General features: G+C 40.4%; 1 protein-coding gene across 1 annotated transcript in view; it reads left to right on the top strand.

Moving 5' to 3' along the window:
* The window catches only part of LOC108096747 (cyclic nucleotide-gated cation channel beta-1), a 69,826-nt gene extending 59,288 nt beyond the window's left edge, over window positions 1-10,538 (top strand). Inside the window, 7 exon segments of the mRNA XM_017198600.2 lie at window positions 2,939-3,090; window positions 3,205-3,346; window positions 3,430-3,567; window positions 5,297-5,464; window positions 5,816-6,071; window positions 6,892-7,037; window positions 7,116-10,538. Coding sequence (XP_017054089.2) covers window positions 2,939-3,090; window positions 3,205-3,346; window positions 3,430-3,567; window positions 5,297-5,464; window positions 5,816-6,071; window positions 6,892-7,037; window positions 7,116-7,426 — 1,313 coding nt within the window. The 3' untranslated portion in view covers window positions 7,427-10,538.
* Window positions 10,539-20,058: the final 9,520 nt, after the last annotated feature.

Below are 20,058 nucleotides of genomic sequence, written 5' to 3'. Positions count from 1 at the left end.
TTTCCAACCTGCCAGGCCCTGCCCCGCCCCCCCGCCTTTCTTTTTGGCCAAACGCAGCCAAGTGACTTGAGGGCAAAAACTGGCAAATTAAATTTTGCTCGCAAAATGCAACCAAATGGAAGAGGAGAAGAGCGGATGAGGAGAAAGGATGAGTAGAGCGGATCCAGGACGAAACGAAACCAGACGAAACGAAACCAAAACGAGACAGGACGAAAGAAACAGGATAAGCTCTGCTCAGCCGCAGAGCAAGCAAAGGAATTAAAGCTCGAGTAATTTCTAAAAACACCGAAAACCATGAGACACACACAACGACAACAACAACGACAACTAAAAACGACAACCAAAAAACGACAACTAAAGCGACAACGAGAGTCGATAGAAAGAAACCGCAATTACCGAGCGAACCGCATACAAAATACGAGCCAACCCAGTGCTCAACTTGTTTATTTTCGCCGGCTGCCATGGAATATGCAATTAATATTTAGATTGATTTTCAATTGTAACAAAAAACCCGCAAAGGACGTGCCAACTGCGAAAAGGGTTCGGGGAAAAGCGCTTGGAAAATTTCAATGGTCGGGTGTCGAATGCATTCAAGCAGCGCTGTAATAAAAATCGCTGTAATTTTGCATGGCCCTCGTATCACTGAAATGCTGGATAGAAAATGGAGCAGAATCAAGGGGGAGAGGGGGTGGAGAAAAGGGGGAAGGGATGGAGAAAGGGGGAGGTGGAAAGTTGGCTACGTGGTGCGGCATTTCTATCCTCATCCATATCCGATATGTGTAATGGTTGCCAAGAGGCAGACACTGCCATTCAATAATCTTTCACTTTGCCGGCGTCTGCTACAAAAAGTATTTGAAACTAGGACACCAACATGAGCAAACCAAGTGAAATACGTAATCGAGATATCCTGGATATAAAGCTTAATTTCGGATTATTTTCCTTTTCAAATTAAATTGATTGTGATTAAACATTCAATGTAGATTACTTCGATAGTCAGGTTAAATAGTTTTTATTTCATTAAAGACTGCGTGCAAATGAGTAAACAACTTTTTTGTTCAAATCCTTAATTTATGTTTTCCATTTTGATACTTTTAAGCTTATTTAATGCGGATTAGTTCCAGCCAAATAATTTTACCTTCATTAAATACTGTTAAATGTTTACGTTCACTCTTGATTTTGAACGGCAATTAAAGCCTTTGGTTAATAACCTAAACCTATTTTTTTGTGAGAAAAACATAGCTCAACGTTCTGTTTCCGGAATGTCAGAAGTAAAATTCTTTGACAAGTCATTGCAAAAATCAATCTGTCTGATTTTATCGCAGTTATGGGAGCATGTTCATTTATTTGAAAAACTGCAATTTCCATTATCCCCACACGCTGGGATCCCCAAGCTCCAATCTTATTAGACAAGCGAGTTGAAATTTGAGTTGGACAACAAAAGACATTTGACAATTGAGAGATGACAAATGACCAACAGGGAAAACTTGAGCCTGGGGGATACCGGCGGCAGGAGAACTGGCGATTGATTGCATTATAGACGATGTCGTTGTTGGCCACGCCCCCTCCGGACTTTTAGAACGGTAACTGGGTATTTATTTGTATTCAATCTGTTTGCCTGTTTGTCAGTTGGTTTTCAAATGTTTGCACGAGCAAACACAAAAGACGCAGCACTCAGTAGAAGCACTCGGTTTTAGTTTCGGATGGAATCCACCTTGCTGCCACCCACAAATCCACCACCCACCCACCATCCACCGCCCACTCGCCATTTTCATTCCCCCTTTGGCAAACGCCGACAAATTGTGTCAATATTTGTTACCACTGACGAGCCAAGAGATTTAATTTCCTCTTATCGACTGGGATGACTGGCACTCTGGCGGTGGGCAACTAAAAACAAAAGCCAGTTGTCATCAATATTGCTCAAACAGCTAGGAGTTCCCATGTCCCTGCTTCATTGGTCGCATGGAATGTGGCTCACTAACCCACAGATATGGCCAATCGAGCGGACTGGCTCATTGTTCAATGGCAAGTGCAATAGCAACTGCAACTGCCCCACTGAAACACTGAAACTACAACACCACAAACCCACTAACCCACCGACTAAGGCAGTCGGTTCCTTTGTGCGTGCTCCTTCAGCCGAGGAGATCGTTAATTGCCGGCTAAACACAACTATGTTGCAGTAATCAATATCGAGCATATGCCAGGTGGGCCAGAAAGAGCTTATGTCCCGCAGAATCTGCCGGACAGCTCAAAGCCTTATACTACAAATTTATGCGGACCGTCTTGATTGACCGATTACTGAGTAAAGCCTAGTTACAGTGGTTCTTATTTTGACAATTTGAGGTTGCTTAAAACTTATTCATTTTTCAATCTTAATTGAGTATATATTAAGCAGAAAAAATTAGTCCAAAAAGCCAAAGTATAAGCCCAATAATAAATATAATTATTTTTTGAAATGAATGAATGTAAGATAAGTTTTATTTTAAATAAAGTATTTTGATATGTAACTCAAATGAAGTTTTATTATTTATACAAAAAGTTTTTGCAAAACAAAAACAATTTTAGAATGACAAAAAACTTAAACCTGCTTGCAGCCATTATAGTGTTTTTCTTTGAATAATTAAAACACAAACAAGTTGTGTCAGAAACATCTGTTGAAAAATGTACTTGATTATAAATAAATTTTTGTGGAAAGAGCACCTGACTTAAATATTACGAAATATTACCTCGAGAGCTACCCAAAATAAATTTACCGGACATCTTTTCTTCTGAATACCATTGTGCAATCCCCTAATTCCCACGCACTTTGTATGCCGGTCGCGTATCAATTTCCAGGAAAATCCTTAGCAAATACAAATAATACATTTTCGTTTCTTGTTTTCCCCTCTTTCCTTTTCCCTATTTCGTTTCGTTTTTTTTTTGGGTTTTTCCCGTATCTCAGCCAAGTTGGATGGCGTGAAGACGTATATGCGGATGCGACGTGTGCCGAATCATCTGCAGGTGAAGGTCATCAAATGGTTCGATTACCTGTGGCTTACGCAAAAATGCTCGGACGAGGAGCGCGCCGTGTCCTGTCTTCCTGATAAATTAAAGGTGAGTACGGATCTCCCCCAGAAACACGATTTGTCCATTACTAAATGTGAAATCTTTTACCATTCCCCCCATTCCGATACTGATTCCGATGCGTATTCGTATTCGCTCCGTCAGGCTGAAATAGCAATTAACGTCCATTTAGATACACTTAAGCGGGTGGAGATTTTCCAAAACACCGAGGCCGGTTTCCTCTGCGAACTGGTTTTGCGCCTGAGGCCCGTGCTCTTCTCGCCCGGCGACTACATCTGCAGAAAGGGTGAGTTGTCCTAAGCCCAGTCCTTAAGCGTTTCCCAATCCTTACAAGCTTTTTCCCCTTTGCAATCCACCCAATTGATGTAGGCGAGGTGGGCAAGGAGATGTACATTGTGAATCGAGGACGATTGCAGGTGGTGGCCGACAATGGAAAGACGGTTATGGCCTCGCTGAAGGCCGGTTCCTATTTTGGCGAGATTAGTATACTCAATATGGGCACCGCAGGTAAAGAGCTTGGTAAATATCCCGTTTTAGTGCGACAGGCGGAACAATAACGATAACGTAACTACTACAACAACCTTCCAACCCCCCTCCAAAAAAAAGTCCAGAAAAAATAAAACCGAAAAACGAAAAAATAAAATCTATTAATCAACAGACACACACACACAGTTTAGCAAGCCTACCCAAGTATCTGTGTCTATTTGTGGAATGTAATTGTCTAACTAATCGTGCAACTAAGTGTTAACTGGAGTCCCACCGAGCCACAAAAATAGTTTAGAGACCGATTCCCGTCCCCGAATCCTTCAGCACATACATATTTAACCAACTAGCCGAGCACTCGAATCGATTTCAATAGAATTTACATTTTGATTTATTAATGCCATATGCGAAAAAATACACCTTTCATTTAGTTCTTTTTCAATCATTTTTTGCAAGTTTAAATTGTTCATCCCTTGGTTTTTTCTTCTTTTTTGTTTTTTAAGCCAGACCTAAGAGTATGCAACGAATTTTTATTGCTCACCCTTTGCACACACGGTTGAAATATTAATGAATGTCAAATGCAATTATTGCACCTGCATGCACTCACACGGGTCTCTCGTTTTCATTGTTCTTGACATTTTTATTGTGGGCCTATAAAAACGTACGCAATAATTGTGGTTGCGTTGCGAACAGCACAGAAAAAAAAACACTTTGTTGAGCTTAACGTGGCTTTAAATTTCGGGTAATAGCTGGCCAGCCGGCTGTGAAATTCGGCAGCCATCCGTTCGTCATAATTAACAGGATTGCGTTCCAGGCAGCTGCATGCGCGATATCTGTTCGTTGCATACTCGAAGGACTCATTCGGAGCCGTGTGCCATCTAATTGAGTTTGCCAAGAAGGAGCAGAAGCACAAGTGGCGAGAGCAACTCAATTTGCACACAAAAGTTAAGGAGGTGCAACCCGAAAAGTTTCCAAAACCCCCCACAACCTCCCCCCTTTTTCAGCCCGAACAATTAGAGACGGCGAAATCGAATTGTTTAAAGTTCCTTGTGTTTCTGCATGATTTAGGCATCATCCTGGTTTTGGTTCCATTCGTGTGCGCTCAATGGTGAGAATTGCCCAAAGGATTATGGCACCGGAGCGCAATTTCTTACGCTAGTTAGTCGCTATCTCTGTCTCTGTCTCTCTCTTCTTTAATCTCTCTCTGTCTGTCTTACTCTCACTCTCTATATATCTGTCTCTGTCTATCTGAGTCAATGTTGTTGTTGTATTGCTTTGCCTGGACGTAATTTAAACGTTTCTCTACACGTAATTGTATTGAGAGTTGTGTAATTTCGATTAAGTATACGACCCGTTTACACAAGTCACTCCCACCTTCGGTTCTTCTTGTTGAAATGTGGCTGCAAAGCTGCACATCCGGAATTTGGATATTAAGGTTTTAATCAAAACATGATCCCATTCAATATTTACTTCCTATTTTTTTTTTCTGTTGTTGTATTGCTATCGTCCCCATACCACATCCATATTGTCTGGCATGCAATTTTAATGTCTTTGTGCGCCCAAGTCAACAAGAAGAATCGACAGACACACTGACTCGAAAACACACAGACACACACACACACGACACACACAGACACACTCAAACTCAAACTCAGTCAGTCCGGGAAATGCTTTTTTGCAAGACCATTAAACTTTTCTCTTTGCGTTGGCAAACATTTGCTTTGCCAACTTTCCCGATGCGAAACAAAAACAGGCAACCGACGCACAGCCAGCGTTCGCTCGGTGGGATACAGCGACCTATTCGTCCTGAGCAAGAAGGACATGTGGGACGTGCTGAAGGAGTATCCGGCGGCGCGTGTTCGTCTGGAGTCGATAGCCGTCAAGCGATTGGAGAAGTACAAGAAGGCCCCGTTGGAGAAAGGTGAGGCACTTGTCTTATTTGCTCCCCATTCCCCCTCTTCTCCCTTCTCCCTTCCTATTCCCTTTCTGCACCACCTCCCAAAAGGACCACCCCAACCACACAACATCCAGTTACCACCGCAGTTACCCCGCCCCACTCCCCCTCCCCCCCACCCAAAAAAAAAAAAAAAAAACAAATACCACTCGAAATTCAAAGATACGAATACGAATACGATTGCCCCAGAATAACACGATTCGATTGTTTTCGCCTTCCGTTCCGTCTTTCCTTCCTTTTCGTTTATCGATTTCATTTGCCTCCGTTTCCGTTTCCGTTCTTGCGTTTGGTTTTAAACGATTTTGATTTAAAACACAGTCAAATACTTTAATGTAGTTGCCATGGGCCGCTGTCAATCGACGCCGGGCTTAGTCGAGAGCTGTGGCCGCACCTCGCTCGAGGAGATGTGGCTGCCCCCGGCGACGGGCCCCGCCCCCTCTCTGCTGCACCACCACCAAACGCTCCAGCAGCAGCAGCAGCAGCAGCAGCAGCTGCAACACCAGGCCTCGCAGCAGCCACACCTGCCACACCGACAGGAGTCCACGCAGACATCCTCGCAGACGCACGGTTATAGGTGAGTTTAATCGCCGCTTAAGCGGTCAATAAAATAAAAGTGCCATGATAGCAAGATAAGTATAAACTAAAAAGAGTTTAAGTAAAAAAGAAGCTTCTGAGAGTCAGTAAAAAATTACAGATTGTCAGATAGATAAAGATGTAGATTTAAATTCTGGGTCGAAACATTTTACAAATATATTTAATAATTCCGAATCCTTGAATTATTCCGAACCTTTAACAACGCAATTTAGATCGAAATTTTTTTCTATACTTTAAAATGTTTGAATGTTAAAAATGTTTTTCTTTTTATTGGTTATAAATTGACTTAAATACAACTTAAAAACCCAAAGAGCACATTATTTTATAACGTTATTTTTCCTATATCCATTTAAATCTTTTTTATAGCGCTCTTTTTGGCAAGGAGTGTTAGCCAAAACTTAAGACTTCTGGCAATCGACCAAAACGCCTTCGAAATTATTATTATTTGCAGAGAAAATGCACAAAGCTGTTTTTTATTGTAGCAAAAAGATAAACCCTTAATATTTTCTCAGAAAAGAATTCTCTTTTAAATTTCACATTTGCATTTTGAGAAAAGATACATTTTTATATCCTTACATCTTTTTCTTTTAATACTATAGATCTAAACACCAAAGTATATAATTAATTAAATAGTTATTAAAGATTGTACGATACTTTTCCTTATACATTTATTTGTATAATTTAGTTGTTCGTTGATACCTCTGATTAGTCTTTAAGGACAGTTTTATATACATTTTAATAAGCATCATTTTTAATTCATGACTTACTTCGTACTAATTAACTTAATATTATCCCAAAAGTCCCCGTAGCTATGCGGATCGCTTGGTTCGCGCGACGGACTCCCCCAGATCGGTGAGTCCCAGTGCCCACGGATCCGAGGAGCGGCCGCGCAGTCGGACGACCTCGCACCACTCGATAAGACCCCAATCGCAACCGAGTCACACGGGTAAGAGCACGTAGACCGATAAAATATAATGGCAGGGCATCGAATTTAAATAACCCTTTATCAATCCCCTTCACCCAGGTCACATTTGCGACTCCAGTTCGCAGCTGGAGTGCTATGGAGCCGGAGTGGGCGGGGCAGGGGGTGGGACGACGCCCCTTTTGGGCTCCCACGAAGTGCTGGAGGACGAGATAAAGCGGCTGAGGGAACGCCTGCACACGGTGGAATCGGAGAATCAGGCACTGAACACGAAGCTCTCGCAGCAGCAGTGGGACTTGGAGAATCGGCTGGCGGAGATCGAGATGCAGATATGCGGAGTGTCCTCGACATCGAGCGTGGATCCCGAGAACGAGACGGAGGAGCTGGAGCGGAACAGAGAGAGTATCATATAACACGGGAGCGTGCTGCCCCATCAGGCGATCGGTATGGTGTACATATCATGTTCCTCATGACTCCACGATCATCATTGATCATCTGACATTGATCAACTATCAACTGACTGCATCCGGCGATCAGGCGGATTCGATTGGATCATTAACCGCATCATATCGCATCTATCTATCGCTACCCCAAAAAAAAAACAAATTCTCCCACTCTCTATCTGTCTCGTATTTGTGTTTCTCCCTCTCTCTCTGTATCTCTCTCTCTCTCACTCACTCACTGTGTTCTTTGTATTTGTGTGCGTGCGTGTGTGTGTGTATGTTATGCATGCATTCCAAATTGCCTTACTAATGAAAAAAAAAACAAACGAATAAAATAAAAATAAAATAAAAAAATAAAACCAGGAGCAGCAGCAGCTTTACGGCAGGAGGAGGATTTGCGGAATCAGGAGGCGGAGGATCAAGGACGACCGCTCGAAACTGAAACGGGAACCCAGACCTGCACCAAATACTTCTCGCTTTAGGGAACCATTAAGACAGAGAGAGATAGAGAGGGGAGGACGGGGCGCCAGATAAACCCCAAGATGTGCAATTAATATCTCTTATGATCACGCGACACCAAAACTAAATAAAGAAATATAGCCCAAAATGGCACTGCCACAATGAAAAAATTGTCTGTAAATAGAAATGGAAGAACATTGAGATCAAAATATACGCCAAACGATTGTAATTGGTTTAGTTATGCACCGGAGAGATCGGAAAAGCTTTAGTAGATAATCCGAGAGAGAACTTTTTCCAGAACCCCTAACAACTTGTTACCCAACACTTACACTTTTTCCATACTAAGCTCAGAAATAGATTGAGATTTACATATAGATATCATTAGGCCTAGACGCTCTTCGCTCCTTTTAATGGTTACTAAACCAAAACCGAAACGGGTATTCGAACTCCCATTGTAAATACTTTCGCTCTAGGAACTCAATTAGCATTATGGTCAATGACATTAGTATGGATCATCCGAAACAAAAAACAAAAAAAAAAAAACAAAAAACTAAAAGATTACTTTAAATCATGAGTGTAACAAATGAATCGTATATCTATTGTAATATTTGCTAATTGTAATTCGACAAAAATGAACATTTACTAGATGTGTATATGGGAAACGATTTACTTTACAACTGAAAATAATGCATAAACAATTTATGGACAACTAAGTGAATATTTGCAAAATATTTGTACTATTGGAAAAGAACTGCCAGAGCATACACCACACACTCGAAAAACTATATTAATAATAATCTTAAACAAGACAAAAAAACTCAAAGCTAAAGACATTAAACTATTAATAAAACCAATATTAATGAGTAGATATGTCAAAAGGAAAACACTTTTAATGCAATATTATATTGTACTACTGTCGTATATAGTATATCTACATTATACATGATCTACATTATACTTAATATGGTAACAATTTAAAGGTCTAAATGTATTTAACTTTAGTTAGTTGCCCCAAAAGCCAAAACCAATGCTGAAGATTGTAGTTGAGAAAAAGAAAAACAAAGATTAATTTAGGCAGGAGAGTTCTGCAGAAGTTTGCAGAACGCAGTTCAAGAATCCCCATAATATGGGGGCTGCGATAAAGAAGAAATAATTAATATAGCTGTAACTCTAGTTATACCTAGTTATACCATTAGATGTGTACCAGAGAAGACCAAAAAAAGATCGAATCGCGATCGTTTAAGCAAATTGTTCAGTGTCAACTCCCAAAAATATTGAAAACCACAAACTGAGTTGATAAGGAAATTTAATAATTATATAGCTAACTCGAATAAGAACCTAAACTTTACAGAATGAGCCGGCGTTTGAGCCAGGATACGTTTGAGTATCTGCGGAGAAAACGGAAACTGGAGCGAATCTCATTTCATGCCAACAAAAAATGATAGGCCAAAAACTTAAGCTCAAATTTTGTTAGGATTTTTTCTTAGATTTTTGTCAACGAGGTAAACCTATTTTCTATTTTCTAGAGAACAAATAGAAGAAATTCTTTTTTTTCGTATTTTTCAACCTAATTACTTTTCGGAATATCATATAACGGATTAAAAATTAATTAATAATTACAATAAACATTAAATGGGGTTTCATCTAAGACAAAGCTTATACCAAACCAAAAAAAAAAAAAAAAACGTGTTAAAGCGAAAGCCTACGAAAACTTGTAAAAGTTTGTCGGAGTTTTTGATTCCTTAGTTAGCCAATTATTGCCAAAGTTAAAGTTGAATAATATAACTAAATTAAATTACATTTTTATGGCTTATTAGCACGCTTATCACAGGACAGAGGCTCTGTCCCTTGTTAGACTTATTCCTTCTGATTTCATTAATGTTTTCCGTTAGAGCGCGTATAGACATATATCTATTTGTTATTGAACGTAAAATACAAGGAACTACATCGATTCGGTTGTGTTGTTGTCGCCAAATGTGGAGGAGAAATGGCTGGCGAGTTTGAATGGCTTACATAATAATAATTTATTAAATTATTTTATGCATTCGAGATCTATACAAAAAAGAAAGAAAACATTTATAGCTTTATTTTTACTATAAATTAATTAATTAATTTATAAGAACTAAACAGTAAATTAATTCAGCATTGACTTCATAGCAAAAGAACACAGAGAAACAGTATAGTTCTCAGATCATCGGGCAGGAAAAGGCATTTTTTAAACGGTCACTATAAATCAGATCAGTTCAAATAAGGCCCCGATTTGCAGCAGGTAAATCGAGCTTATCGTGCGAGAGTTTCAAAGCCGTTTACATTGCTGAACCACTCTGAAAATCTGACAAAGGGTAAATTCAAATGGAATTATAAAGTAAAAACACGACAACAAAAAACCAGAAAGAAAACTGAAATACAAATAAAATCAAAACAAAAACAGAAAATTCTTAATACATGAAAATCGTGCGTTGCGTTTTTCTTCGGGGGGCCACTAATAACCATTCGACTCATCCATCCACTTAGCCAACAATCCGTCGATCGGACGATCAGTCGATTGAATGCAACTGCATGTCGTAATCAATGGGATCTGAGGAAAAGCCGCAAAATTGTTCAATTACAAAGGCCGAAACCACACACTCATCGCATTGCCGACGCCTGCAATTAACGAGATGGCCGAATGGCAGTCGAGTAGCAGGGTAGTTGAGTAGCTGAGTAGTCGAGTCCATTAGGCCAACAACACTCCACTCGCGTTGCGGCTCGAGAACGAACTAACCGCTTTGCTAAGCGGAAACGTGGCACCTGAGCGAATTGGGGGCCCAAAACAAAAGCGCCAACAAAGCGGGCAAGCAAAACAAGCCCGAGATCGGGCCAAAAACGATGACGTCGCTGGATTCCACTCCAACTCGAAAACTTCCAGTGGAAGCCAGGCGGCGGGCATGTGGAGCTTTTTTGGCCCGATCGCTCGGCTCACGGCTGCTGCCAATTTCAGTCGTTGTTAGCAACTCGTGCGCGCTGGACGTGTTTTAAAACGCTTAACGCTTTAACGCTTTTTTCCCACCCCGTTTTCGAAGGCAAATCCGAAGTGTAAGCGCAACAAGTGCCAAAAGGGAAACAAAACAAAAAAAAAACCTGGCTATCTTACTCACATATATACACATATTTGTGCCGTGCTGTGTGTGTGTGTTAACTTCCCCCACCGACTTTTTAATAACTTCTGATGCCGTCGTCTAACGTTAACGTTAACTACATATTTTTTTGTTTTATGAATCTTCATGTGCCTCGCCGTTTGCCTTGTGTTTAACTTCGACTCTATCTTTTCTGTACGTTGGTTCTCTTTGGTTCCGAGCGAGAGACTTGCGTGCCGAGCGTTGTTCTAATTTCGAGCTGCTGCTTAAATTAGTGGGGATATATATTTATGTTTATATAATTCTGTGCGGAATTTGTGCTAAACACGTGAACGAACCGCGAGCCGTGTGAAACGGAAAGAAAACAAGACAAATGAGCAAAAAAAAAAAGAAAAAACAACTTGGCCGACAGCATAAATACCAAAAGTCGCAGTTATAAGATATTCAGATTTAGATATCTGGCCTAGCCCATTGCATAATAGGCGAATGCGGAGGGGAAGCGAAAACAACAACACCAATAACAACAGCAACAGCAACAACAACAAAAGCAAAACCAAAGCCAAAGTTAAAACCGAAAGCGAATCTGAATCTTAGTCTGGTCTTGTGTCTGAATCTGAATCTGGTTTTTCCGCTGGTTTTCGGTTCGATTGGTTTTCAAATTTAAAGGCTGGCTTAAAGAGCATTTTCCGTACTTCAATTGTAATTGCTGCGGCTTTTAGGCGAATAAACGAGGCAGAGTAATGAGCAAAAATTAAAAAACAAAAGAACACACACTCGCAATCGCACTTGGCAAGAAGGTTTGGCTTGGTTGCGCTTTGGCGACGCCTAACGGCATTAATCAAAAGACTGAAGACACAAACTTGGCAGCGCCTCAAAAAGACCAGCGAACATCCACATGTGTATACATATATGTGTATGTGTGTGTGTGTGTGCGTATGTCGGTGCTAGCTATTCGCTTGGAGTGTTTTCTATTTATGACGAACAGCCATAAAAATGCTGCCAAAAATAAACGCTTGTTTGCCTTAGAAGCGTGCGCTAATAGGCCATCATTTAACTTTGGGGCGTGGCTGTCAGCCGAGGGGCAAGTGTTACAATCGCATTTGGCCAACAGGAAATGGAATATGTAATATCGCGAGGCAAACTAATAGCCCACGTCTAGTCGTTGAAGTTCATTCGCTCTGAGAAGGAAATACCAATCAAATTACACTTTAACTTCTTAGCAAGAACAGTTGTGGTCAAACTTAGAGTCTAGAAAATGTTGAATATAAAGATCAAAGCATTTAAATGGATTGTTTGGCTTTTTAACTTTTTCAGGACTTGCAATACCTTCAACCAATACAAAATAAATTTTAAAAGAAATGTTAATTGCTTTCTTAAGCTTTTTTGGATCTCGCACAGACTAGTTAAAAAAGAAGATTTTGTAACTTCATATGAAGGGTAAAATACTGTGTTCAAAAATCTAAATTTGTTAAAACTTGTGGGAAACATTGCATGATGGGACTAATATATATATAAAAGTAGTAAAGCATATCAGCAAGTAATCCCCTATTCATTTTTCAAAATCAATCAACGAACATCCCAGCTTCTCGTAGTAAATTCCGTAACCATCCATCAACATAATTATGGGCTTCACCTCCGCTCCGGTTAATCCCATATATTTCAGAGTTAATGACGTTGTCATAGAACACTTAACCAAATATATTCCCACAGCTCCGATTTAAACAGAGTTGTAGCTGGGCAGCCACTACAGAACCATTGAGAAATCAATGGCCATTTGGTACACGGTTTTGGCACAAATCAAAAAAGTCAAACTTGAAATCGCACCCACGTCTAGAACGAGGCGTTGAACCACACCATGTGGGTGGCAGCCCCGATGACGATGACGACGACTACGAGATTTTGCTTGGCTTTCGTGTGGGTTGAAATGGCAAAAAAAAAGCTAAGCAACGAAAAAAAACGTATATATTCGGACAGCAAACAAATCGAAAAGTGTAAAAAATGCCAGACACCTACGTGCACATCGCATTCTCTGATATAGATACACCCGATATATATACATACATACATTCAGATATTTGCCAGTTGCAAAGTCATGAATTTTTGGGCATTACGTAATATCCCTAAACTAGGTGTGCTCGCTAGCTGGCCCTCTTCTACCCATTTTAAGTCACGACAACACTTTCGATATTTGCCTGCTGACCAACTGAGTAAACTAGGGAGCGGATTGGCCAGTGCGTCAGATTCCGACTGCCATTCCGATTCCCATTCCCATTAACATTACCCATTACCATTCCCATGGCCTTGCCGCGAGCAAAAAATAAGTAAAACAAAACCAAATACAAAATATAGAACTCGGTGAGGAGCGGAGTTGATTGGGGCTCATTCCACTCCACCGGCGAGTGCAACTAATTAGGTTCATTGCCAATGTCAAGTGTCAGTAAATGACATCAGCCACGGGATCACTCATAAGTCGGAGGAGCAATTCATTTATTTCCACTTTTTTCTTGCCGTCCCCGGCAGTTAATTTATGCGATCCGAGCAACGCAGTTTTGTCACTCGGAAAAAAACAAAAATACAATTCGGATTTGTCATCTTAGCTTGAAATAAATTGAAGTACATAAAATACAATAGCATGTAAGCGCTGAGTTTTATATGGGAAATTCAGTTGAAAAGATTAGTATAATAGCTTCTGTTTATTTAAATACTAAAGTCTGTCATTTGGGTCAGATTAATTGGTTAACAAGGCATGTTTGTTTCTGTTTCAAATTGGAATTTTTAATTACAAGTAAAGTGTATTTGGAACACCAATTTTGGTTATATTTTCTCGCTTTGTACTCTTCTGTAGGGGCGTTAAAAAACAGTTCAAGCCACAACTCATCGCTGAGCCGAGCAAGTGACGAGTGATGTCATCCCCGAGTTGTTTACCTCTCCGAAAAGTGTTTGTCAATAAACAGTATTTGGTGTTTGGAAATCTGCATACCAGCCTCGCTCAGAACTGGACATGCTATAATGATATATGCGCTGGCAAACTGACTGGTTGGAAACGCAACCGGATTTCCTATAATTAAGTTGGTTAGACAGTCTTTTGACGCCTCGTTGTCTTTTGCGATGCGGTGTGTGGAATAATGCCAAAAAGGCCAAACAGAAGAGACAGGCCAACTTTCGGTTTGTGCAAATTGTTAGGGTAAAAGTGCGACAAGTGAAAACGGGCAGCAAACAATTGACAATTGATCGCGGCAGATTTCATTGCTGTGATTACGGCCATTATCATTGACGGTGGTGGCAACGGCTCCCACGTTTACACACATGTTGGCCTTCTAGCGATCGTGGCGTTTGTGAAAGACTTGCTCAAACGTCAACATTCACAGCAAAAGCAAAAGCAACAGCCATTCAACATTCAACATTCAACAGAGCACTGCCCACCAGATCTGCTCGCTTTTGCCGCGGCGAAATTCCAAACTAAGTGATTTCTGTTATTTTTCAGACTCTTTTTTTTCACGTAGTTGTTTTTTTTTTTTTTTTTATTATTTTCTTATTTCTTATTTGTTATTTTTGTATTCAATTTTCCTTTTCGCCCGCTTCGTTTTGGCTTGGAAGCGACGAAACCAGTTTTGCTTTATAGCCAGATTCAGAGATATATTCGCACACACACATTCGCTGGCGAAACCCCCCGCATTTTTTATTTCTTACTTTTTTTTTGCCTTCCTGTTGCTCTCCGGAGCTTTGAGCTTTGAGTCAATGACGTCATCGTTTGTTTTGGCCTGGCCAAGAGAGCGATCGCTCCGATCGAACTGGTTGAAAAATAAAAACAGTTCGCTTCGAGCTGCGAACGCGTGCAAACGAAACTAAAACTGAAAACTGAAACTGAAACCGAAACTAAAGCTTATTGCGAGCCGTGTTTGATCAATAGCAAATTCTTTTGTCCATTTTCCCGATCAGTGTTTGAACGCCGAGTTACACCTGTACATATGTGCGAGGTGAGGTGAGCTGAGCTGAGGTGACGCGAGGTGAAGTGAAGTGACGCGAAGTTCAGCGACGACGTGCGATGGACGTCAAGGACATAAAAGGCGCCAAGGTGACGCATGCGGGGCTGCTTAAGCACAACTCCGATGGCACCACCGAGACGCAGAAGATCACCCACGCCGGTTTGGTGGCCCGGAGTCCCGAGGGCACCGCCGCCAAGGGCATGAACATCCGCGGCAACGAGGATCTCTGGGTGGAGATCCAGGCGAACACATTCCGCAACTGGGTCAACGAGCACCTACGCGAAACGGGCATGCAGGTGAGTCGCAGATACATTCATATATACATAGATAGAGTAGATACTTCATTCCGTTCCCCCAGGCTAGTTAGGTAACACTTTCTAACCCACTGAATATCTGATCGATCAAGCGCGACAAACGATTACCCAATCAGTGCGGCGGGTCCGTTGAATACGGAATTCGTAGAACGAACTATCGATGAAGCAGGGCCTGAGAATCTACTATAAGGTTTAAAAAATACATAGCTAAGGCTGGAATTCTATACAGGAAATTAAAGGTTTTAAAATTATTCTAGGTATTGTCTGCAATTAGAAAAATAAACGCAATAGGTTTAGGTAAAGAGACCATAGCAACACCAAAATATAGTATATTGGTTAATTAGTTAACTTGAGCAAAATACATAATTAAAAACTTCAGGCAATCGGAAAATTAGACAATTAAAGCCATTGATTTTTTTTGAGCTAGGAAACACAATTGTTAACCATTTAAAATTATAAAGAGGAAAATTATAGTTTAAAAGCACAATTTATAAAACATTTAGGAATATATTTGAGAGATTAAACTTCGTATTGTTATATGTTTTAGATTATTAAATATATAACAGACAAAACGCTTTCCTTAGAGATTAATTTGAGTACAATGGTTAAGAACCTTAACTTGATAGTTCCAGTAGGATTAACTTTTTATATTATATTTCGAATGTTAATTTATAACATACATAAATCTTTCCCAAACCAAGTAATTCGAATTAAGTCGCTTACCGATCCCATTCTCGCTAAATATGAGCATTCAAGCTGGCCATATGAGCTCTTGGGCAGGTGACAGAACCCGTAAAAATATCAAACCCCATCATAAACTGGGCCTCCGAGCTCTTCCGCAAGTTGCCTTAAATGGCCGGGCTCATGAAACTCGGCTCAAACGCCCACGCAGCGCAGCAACTTCAATGGCAAGTGGCACCAGCGATTACAATTACAATAATGCCAAGAGTACTCAAAACGAATTAACGTGATGCCAACAATGCATTTCATTTTGTCGTTTTGTCCGGGGACTTTTCGATTGTCAGCCAGTCGGATTTTTCTCACACGCACCGAACGGAGCGACCTGAAGCAACCATATTTGGCCGGTTGAATGCCAAGGCCGACGCATCGAATTCCCATTACCAGTTACAATACACAATATACAAAACACAAAACAAGCTAAAGCTTTTGTCCGCGATCTTGCCCAGTTTTGTGTATAATTTTCGTGTGTTTTTTCATTTGTTGGTTTCTCGGCTGGGCCAAAAAAAAAAGGTTAAAACGAATGTGATGAGCAAGGCTGAAGACCCCAGTAAACAGCGCTAATTGAGAGCCAGGCCAAAGTGACCTGGCTTTCGTCTATTTGGGTCAGCAAACCAAAACCAGACAGCCAAGTTTGCGCTTTTAGCGCTGTTTACAATTCTAGCTCATGCGTAAATATGAGACAAATAATATTGCAATCAACTTTGTATGACAAGTGCATGCACAAACAAAGGGGAAGATTTTAAGTGAAGATGATGTGTCATGCACAGGAAAATATATTTATACTTCGTATTCCACTTCTAAATTAATTGATATAGTTATTACATTCAATCACACAATTTCAAGTAATATGCAAATAAATATATATATATAAAAATCATTTATTTAGGAAGCTAAATATAAATCTATTTTAAAAATATTTATATTTCGTATATTTGGAACATAGATTTGTAGAGACAAGCAACAGACCACATCTTAATGGCAACTGAAATAAAAAAATTTTATAAGCCGTACTCTTTAAATTCAAATGTATTATTGACTCTATCATTTTTAACATGTATATAAAACATATATACATACAGCATATGTACATACATAAGCTTCGCATGCAAATAAAAATTCAGGTAAAAACGTAGGGAAAAATGCGACTTCTCCCCAAAAGCTTGAGTTCATATCGTAAAATCAAGAGGAATGTTAAAAATTTAAAGGTTGTGCGCTGAGAACAACAATAACAACAAAGGCAGCGACAAATAACAACCTGCGGCAGCTTGTTAGAGAGCCGTGGCGCAACTATGTGCGAGATTTTTATGGCATCCAATGAATATTTTGCTAGGCACAAACAAACAGCAACAGACACGCGATTGTCCCCATACCCATACCCATACCCAGTTGCCTATCTTCAGTTTCCCGGCCAAATGCTGACAGCCAGCAGATAAAAAGCTTTATGTCAAATGCTTAAAATCGCGCACAATTGGTTGCACCCGGGCGGAGAAAGCCGTTCAGTTCCGAGTGGCGGCGAACCTGTTGGTTTTTACCAAGTTTCCAAGCTCCCAAGTTCCAAGCAGCCAAGATCCCCAGGTTCCATGTTTTGTTTCTTTCCTGAGCTCCAAGCAGGCGGTTCACCTTGTAAAGTGGGCCAACAGTTGGGCGGAAGGGGCGGCGAGTTGACTGCTCATTAGGAAGGCTGTCTGTCAAGCGGCCCTCTTGCAATCGGACAGACAGACTCGGGAGGGCGTCGCACACGTTTTATAATCTCTGATTTGATGTAGGTACCGCAAAAGATCTACAAACATATTTATTTGTATTTACATAAGCAAAAACCAGACAGTAATAATAAACCACAAATACCGTTTTAACAACTTTGTTTTTAGGTTTGCTAAATACTTCAGATATAAAATACAAAGTTCAGATAGTAAAAAAGTTCCGCTTCAAAAATAAATATTAAATTTATGTTATTCTATAAGAACAAATTATTTAAAAAAAAAAATTTCTTATAAATTTTATTATTTACTATAAAAGAAAGATCATTATTACATCAAAGATATTCAACAGTCTACTGCCAAATTTAATCAGTATTGTTATATATTTGATATATGTAATCCTAACACAACCGTATCTTACTGAACTGTTACCAAACAATATTTTTCCCTTTGCAATTCAAGTATAGTCTAGTTTTCCTACTAGCCTAATTAATTTACTAAGTGAATACAATCACAAACATGGTCTTGTGTCTCTGCAAAATCTTCCCATTACTCTTGTTAATTATAGAGCCAAGTTAATGCTAATTTCTATTGTGTTTCCCAGGTGCATGACTGGGCCACCGATTTCTGCGATGGCACCTGCCTGTGTGCCCTGGTGGAGAATCTGCAGACGCGTCCATTGAAGCCCTCGTGGAATCGCAGACCCGCCAACCAGCATCACTATTTGGAGAATGCCACCACGGCGCTGAAGTCCATCGAGGCGGACCACATCAAGCTGGTGAACATTGGCAATGTGGATATAGTCAATGGCAACATAAAGCTGATCCTGGGATTGATCTGGTCGCTGATTGTGCGATATCAGATTGGACGCAGTAAATTCCCGCCACGAAAGTTAATGCTGGCTTGGCTGCAGGCCGCTTTGCCGGATTGCAGGATCACCAATCTGACCACCGATTGGAATAGTGGTGTCAACCTGGCGGCACTTTTGGACTACTGCCAGCCGGGTCTGTTCCCCCACTGGCGAAGCATGGATCCCAGCCAGAGTGTGAGGAACTGCACCCAAGCCATGGATTTGGCCCAGCGGGAGTTTGGAGTTCCCAAGGTCTTGGAACCGGAGTACTTGGCCTCGCCCTGGTTGGACGAACTGTCGGGAATGACGTACCTTTCCTACTTCATGAAGCCAGGTGGTCCTGGCTACAATGCCACCATGCGGTGGGTGAACACCCAGGTCAAGGATCCTGTCAAGAACTTTACGGTGAGTTGAGGGAAATTGTAAAACTAAATAAAAAGTTTGTAATGTGGTTACAAACTTTAAAAGTGTTTGTTTCTGTTTTCAAAAGAACAGTTAAATGAGATGTTTTTATTTATTTAAAAGAACACTTCACAAAAATTGAAATATATTTCTTTAATTAAAGAAAGCGATTTGTGAAAATGTGGTCTAATTCGTTTAAAATGTATTCATAATAATTGGTTTAAATAGATAGTATTTTAATGAACCTTTTTTTTCAATTTTCGTTTTTTCAAAAGTATTATCTTAAAAACTTCATATTTGCATTAAGTATGGTAGTACATTTTGAGAGAAATAAAAATTAAGATTAAATCCAATATAATGCTATTCAAAAATTAATATAGCTTTTAAATTTGATTTCACATTTTTCCAATACATTGCATTCACTGAGAACACAAACACTTATTGCACTTCATTTTTCCCCCTTTTCAAAAGAAGCTTTTCATTTAATGGCGTCTTAATTTTGCAGACCGATTGGAATGACGGACGCGTAATGTGCGAAATAATTAAGGGACTGGGCGGCTCGGCGCCCGCACCGGAAAAGCTCAGCACCGATCCCTTCCACTACGAGAACAACATTCGCAAGGCGGTGGACGCGGGTGCCCGGCTGGGAGTGCAGCCCATCCTGACGGCCAAGGACATGGCCAATCCGGAAGTGGAGCACCTGGGCATCATGGCCTACGCGGCCCACCTGCAGTGGGTGCCGCCGAGGCCGCCGCTCTCCGACTTGGTCTCCGTTTACCTGGAGAGCACATCCGGTCGGGTGGGCGAACCGGTGAGTGGACCATATGGTGACAGTGCCGGGCAGAATTATAGATCCAGTCTTCAACATTACAAATTGGGCTATCAGAATGAACTCATATTTGAATCCACTAACTTAATATTTAAAATATTAATAATAATATTCAAAACTTTCTCACTATTTATTAAAAGAAATTCTCAAAAAATTTTAAACTGAACTTTGACATTTAACTGAAAATGAACGTAAAGTTAAGACATTT

This window comes from Drosophila ficusphila, unplaced genomic scaffold (genome assembly GCF_018152265.1).
Source record: "Drosophila ficusphila isolate 14025-0441.05 unplaced genomic scaffold, ASM1815226v1 contig_414, whole genome shotgun sequence".
In the NCBI taxonomy this organism is placed as follows: domain Eukaryota; kingdom Metazoa; phylum Arthropoda; class Insecta; order Diptera; family Drosophilidae; genus Drosophila; species Drosophila ficusphila.
Note: the sequence above shows the minus strand (reverse complement) of the source record. Positions and strands in the feature narration are given on the sequence as shown.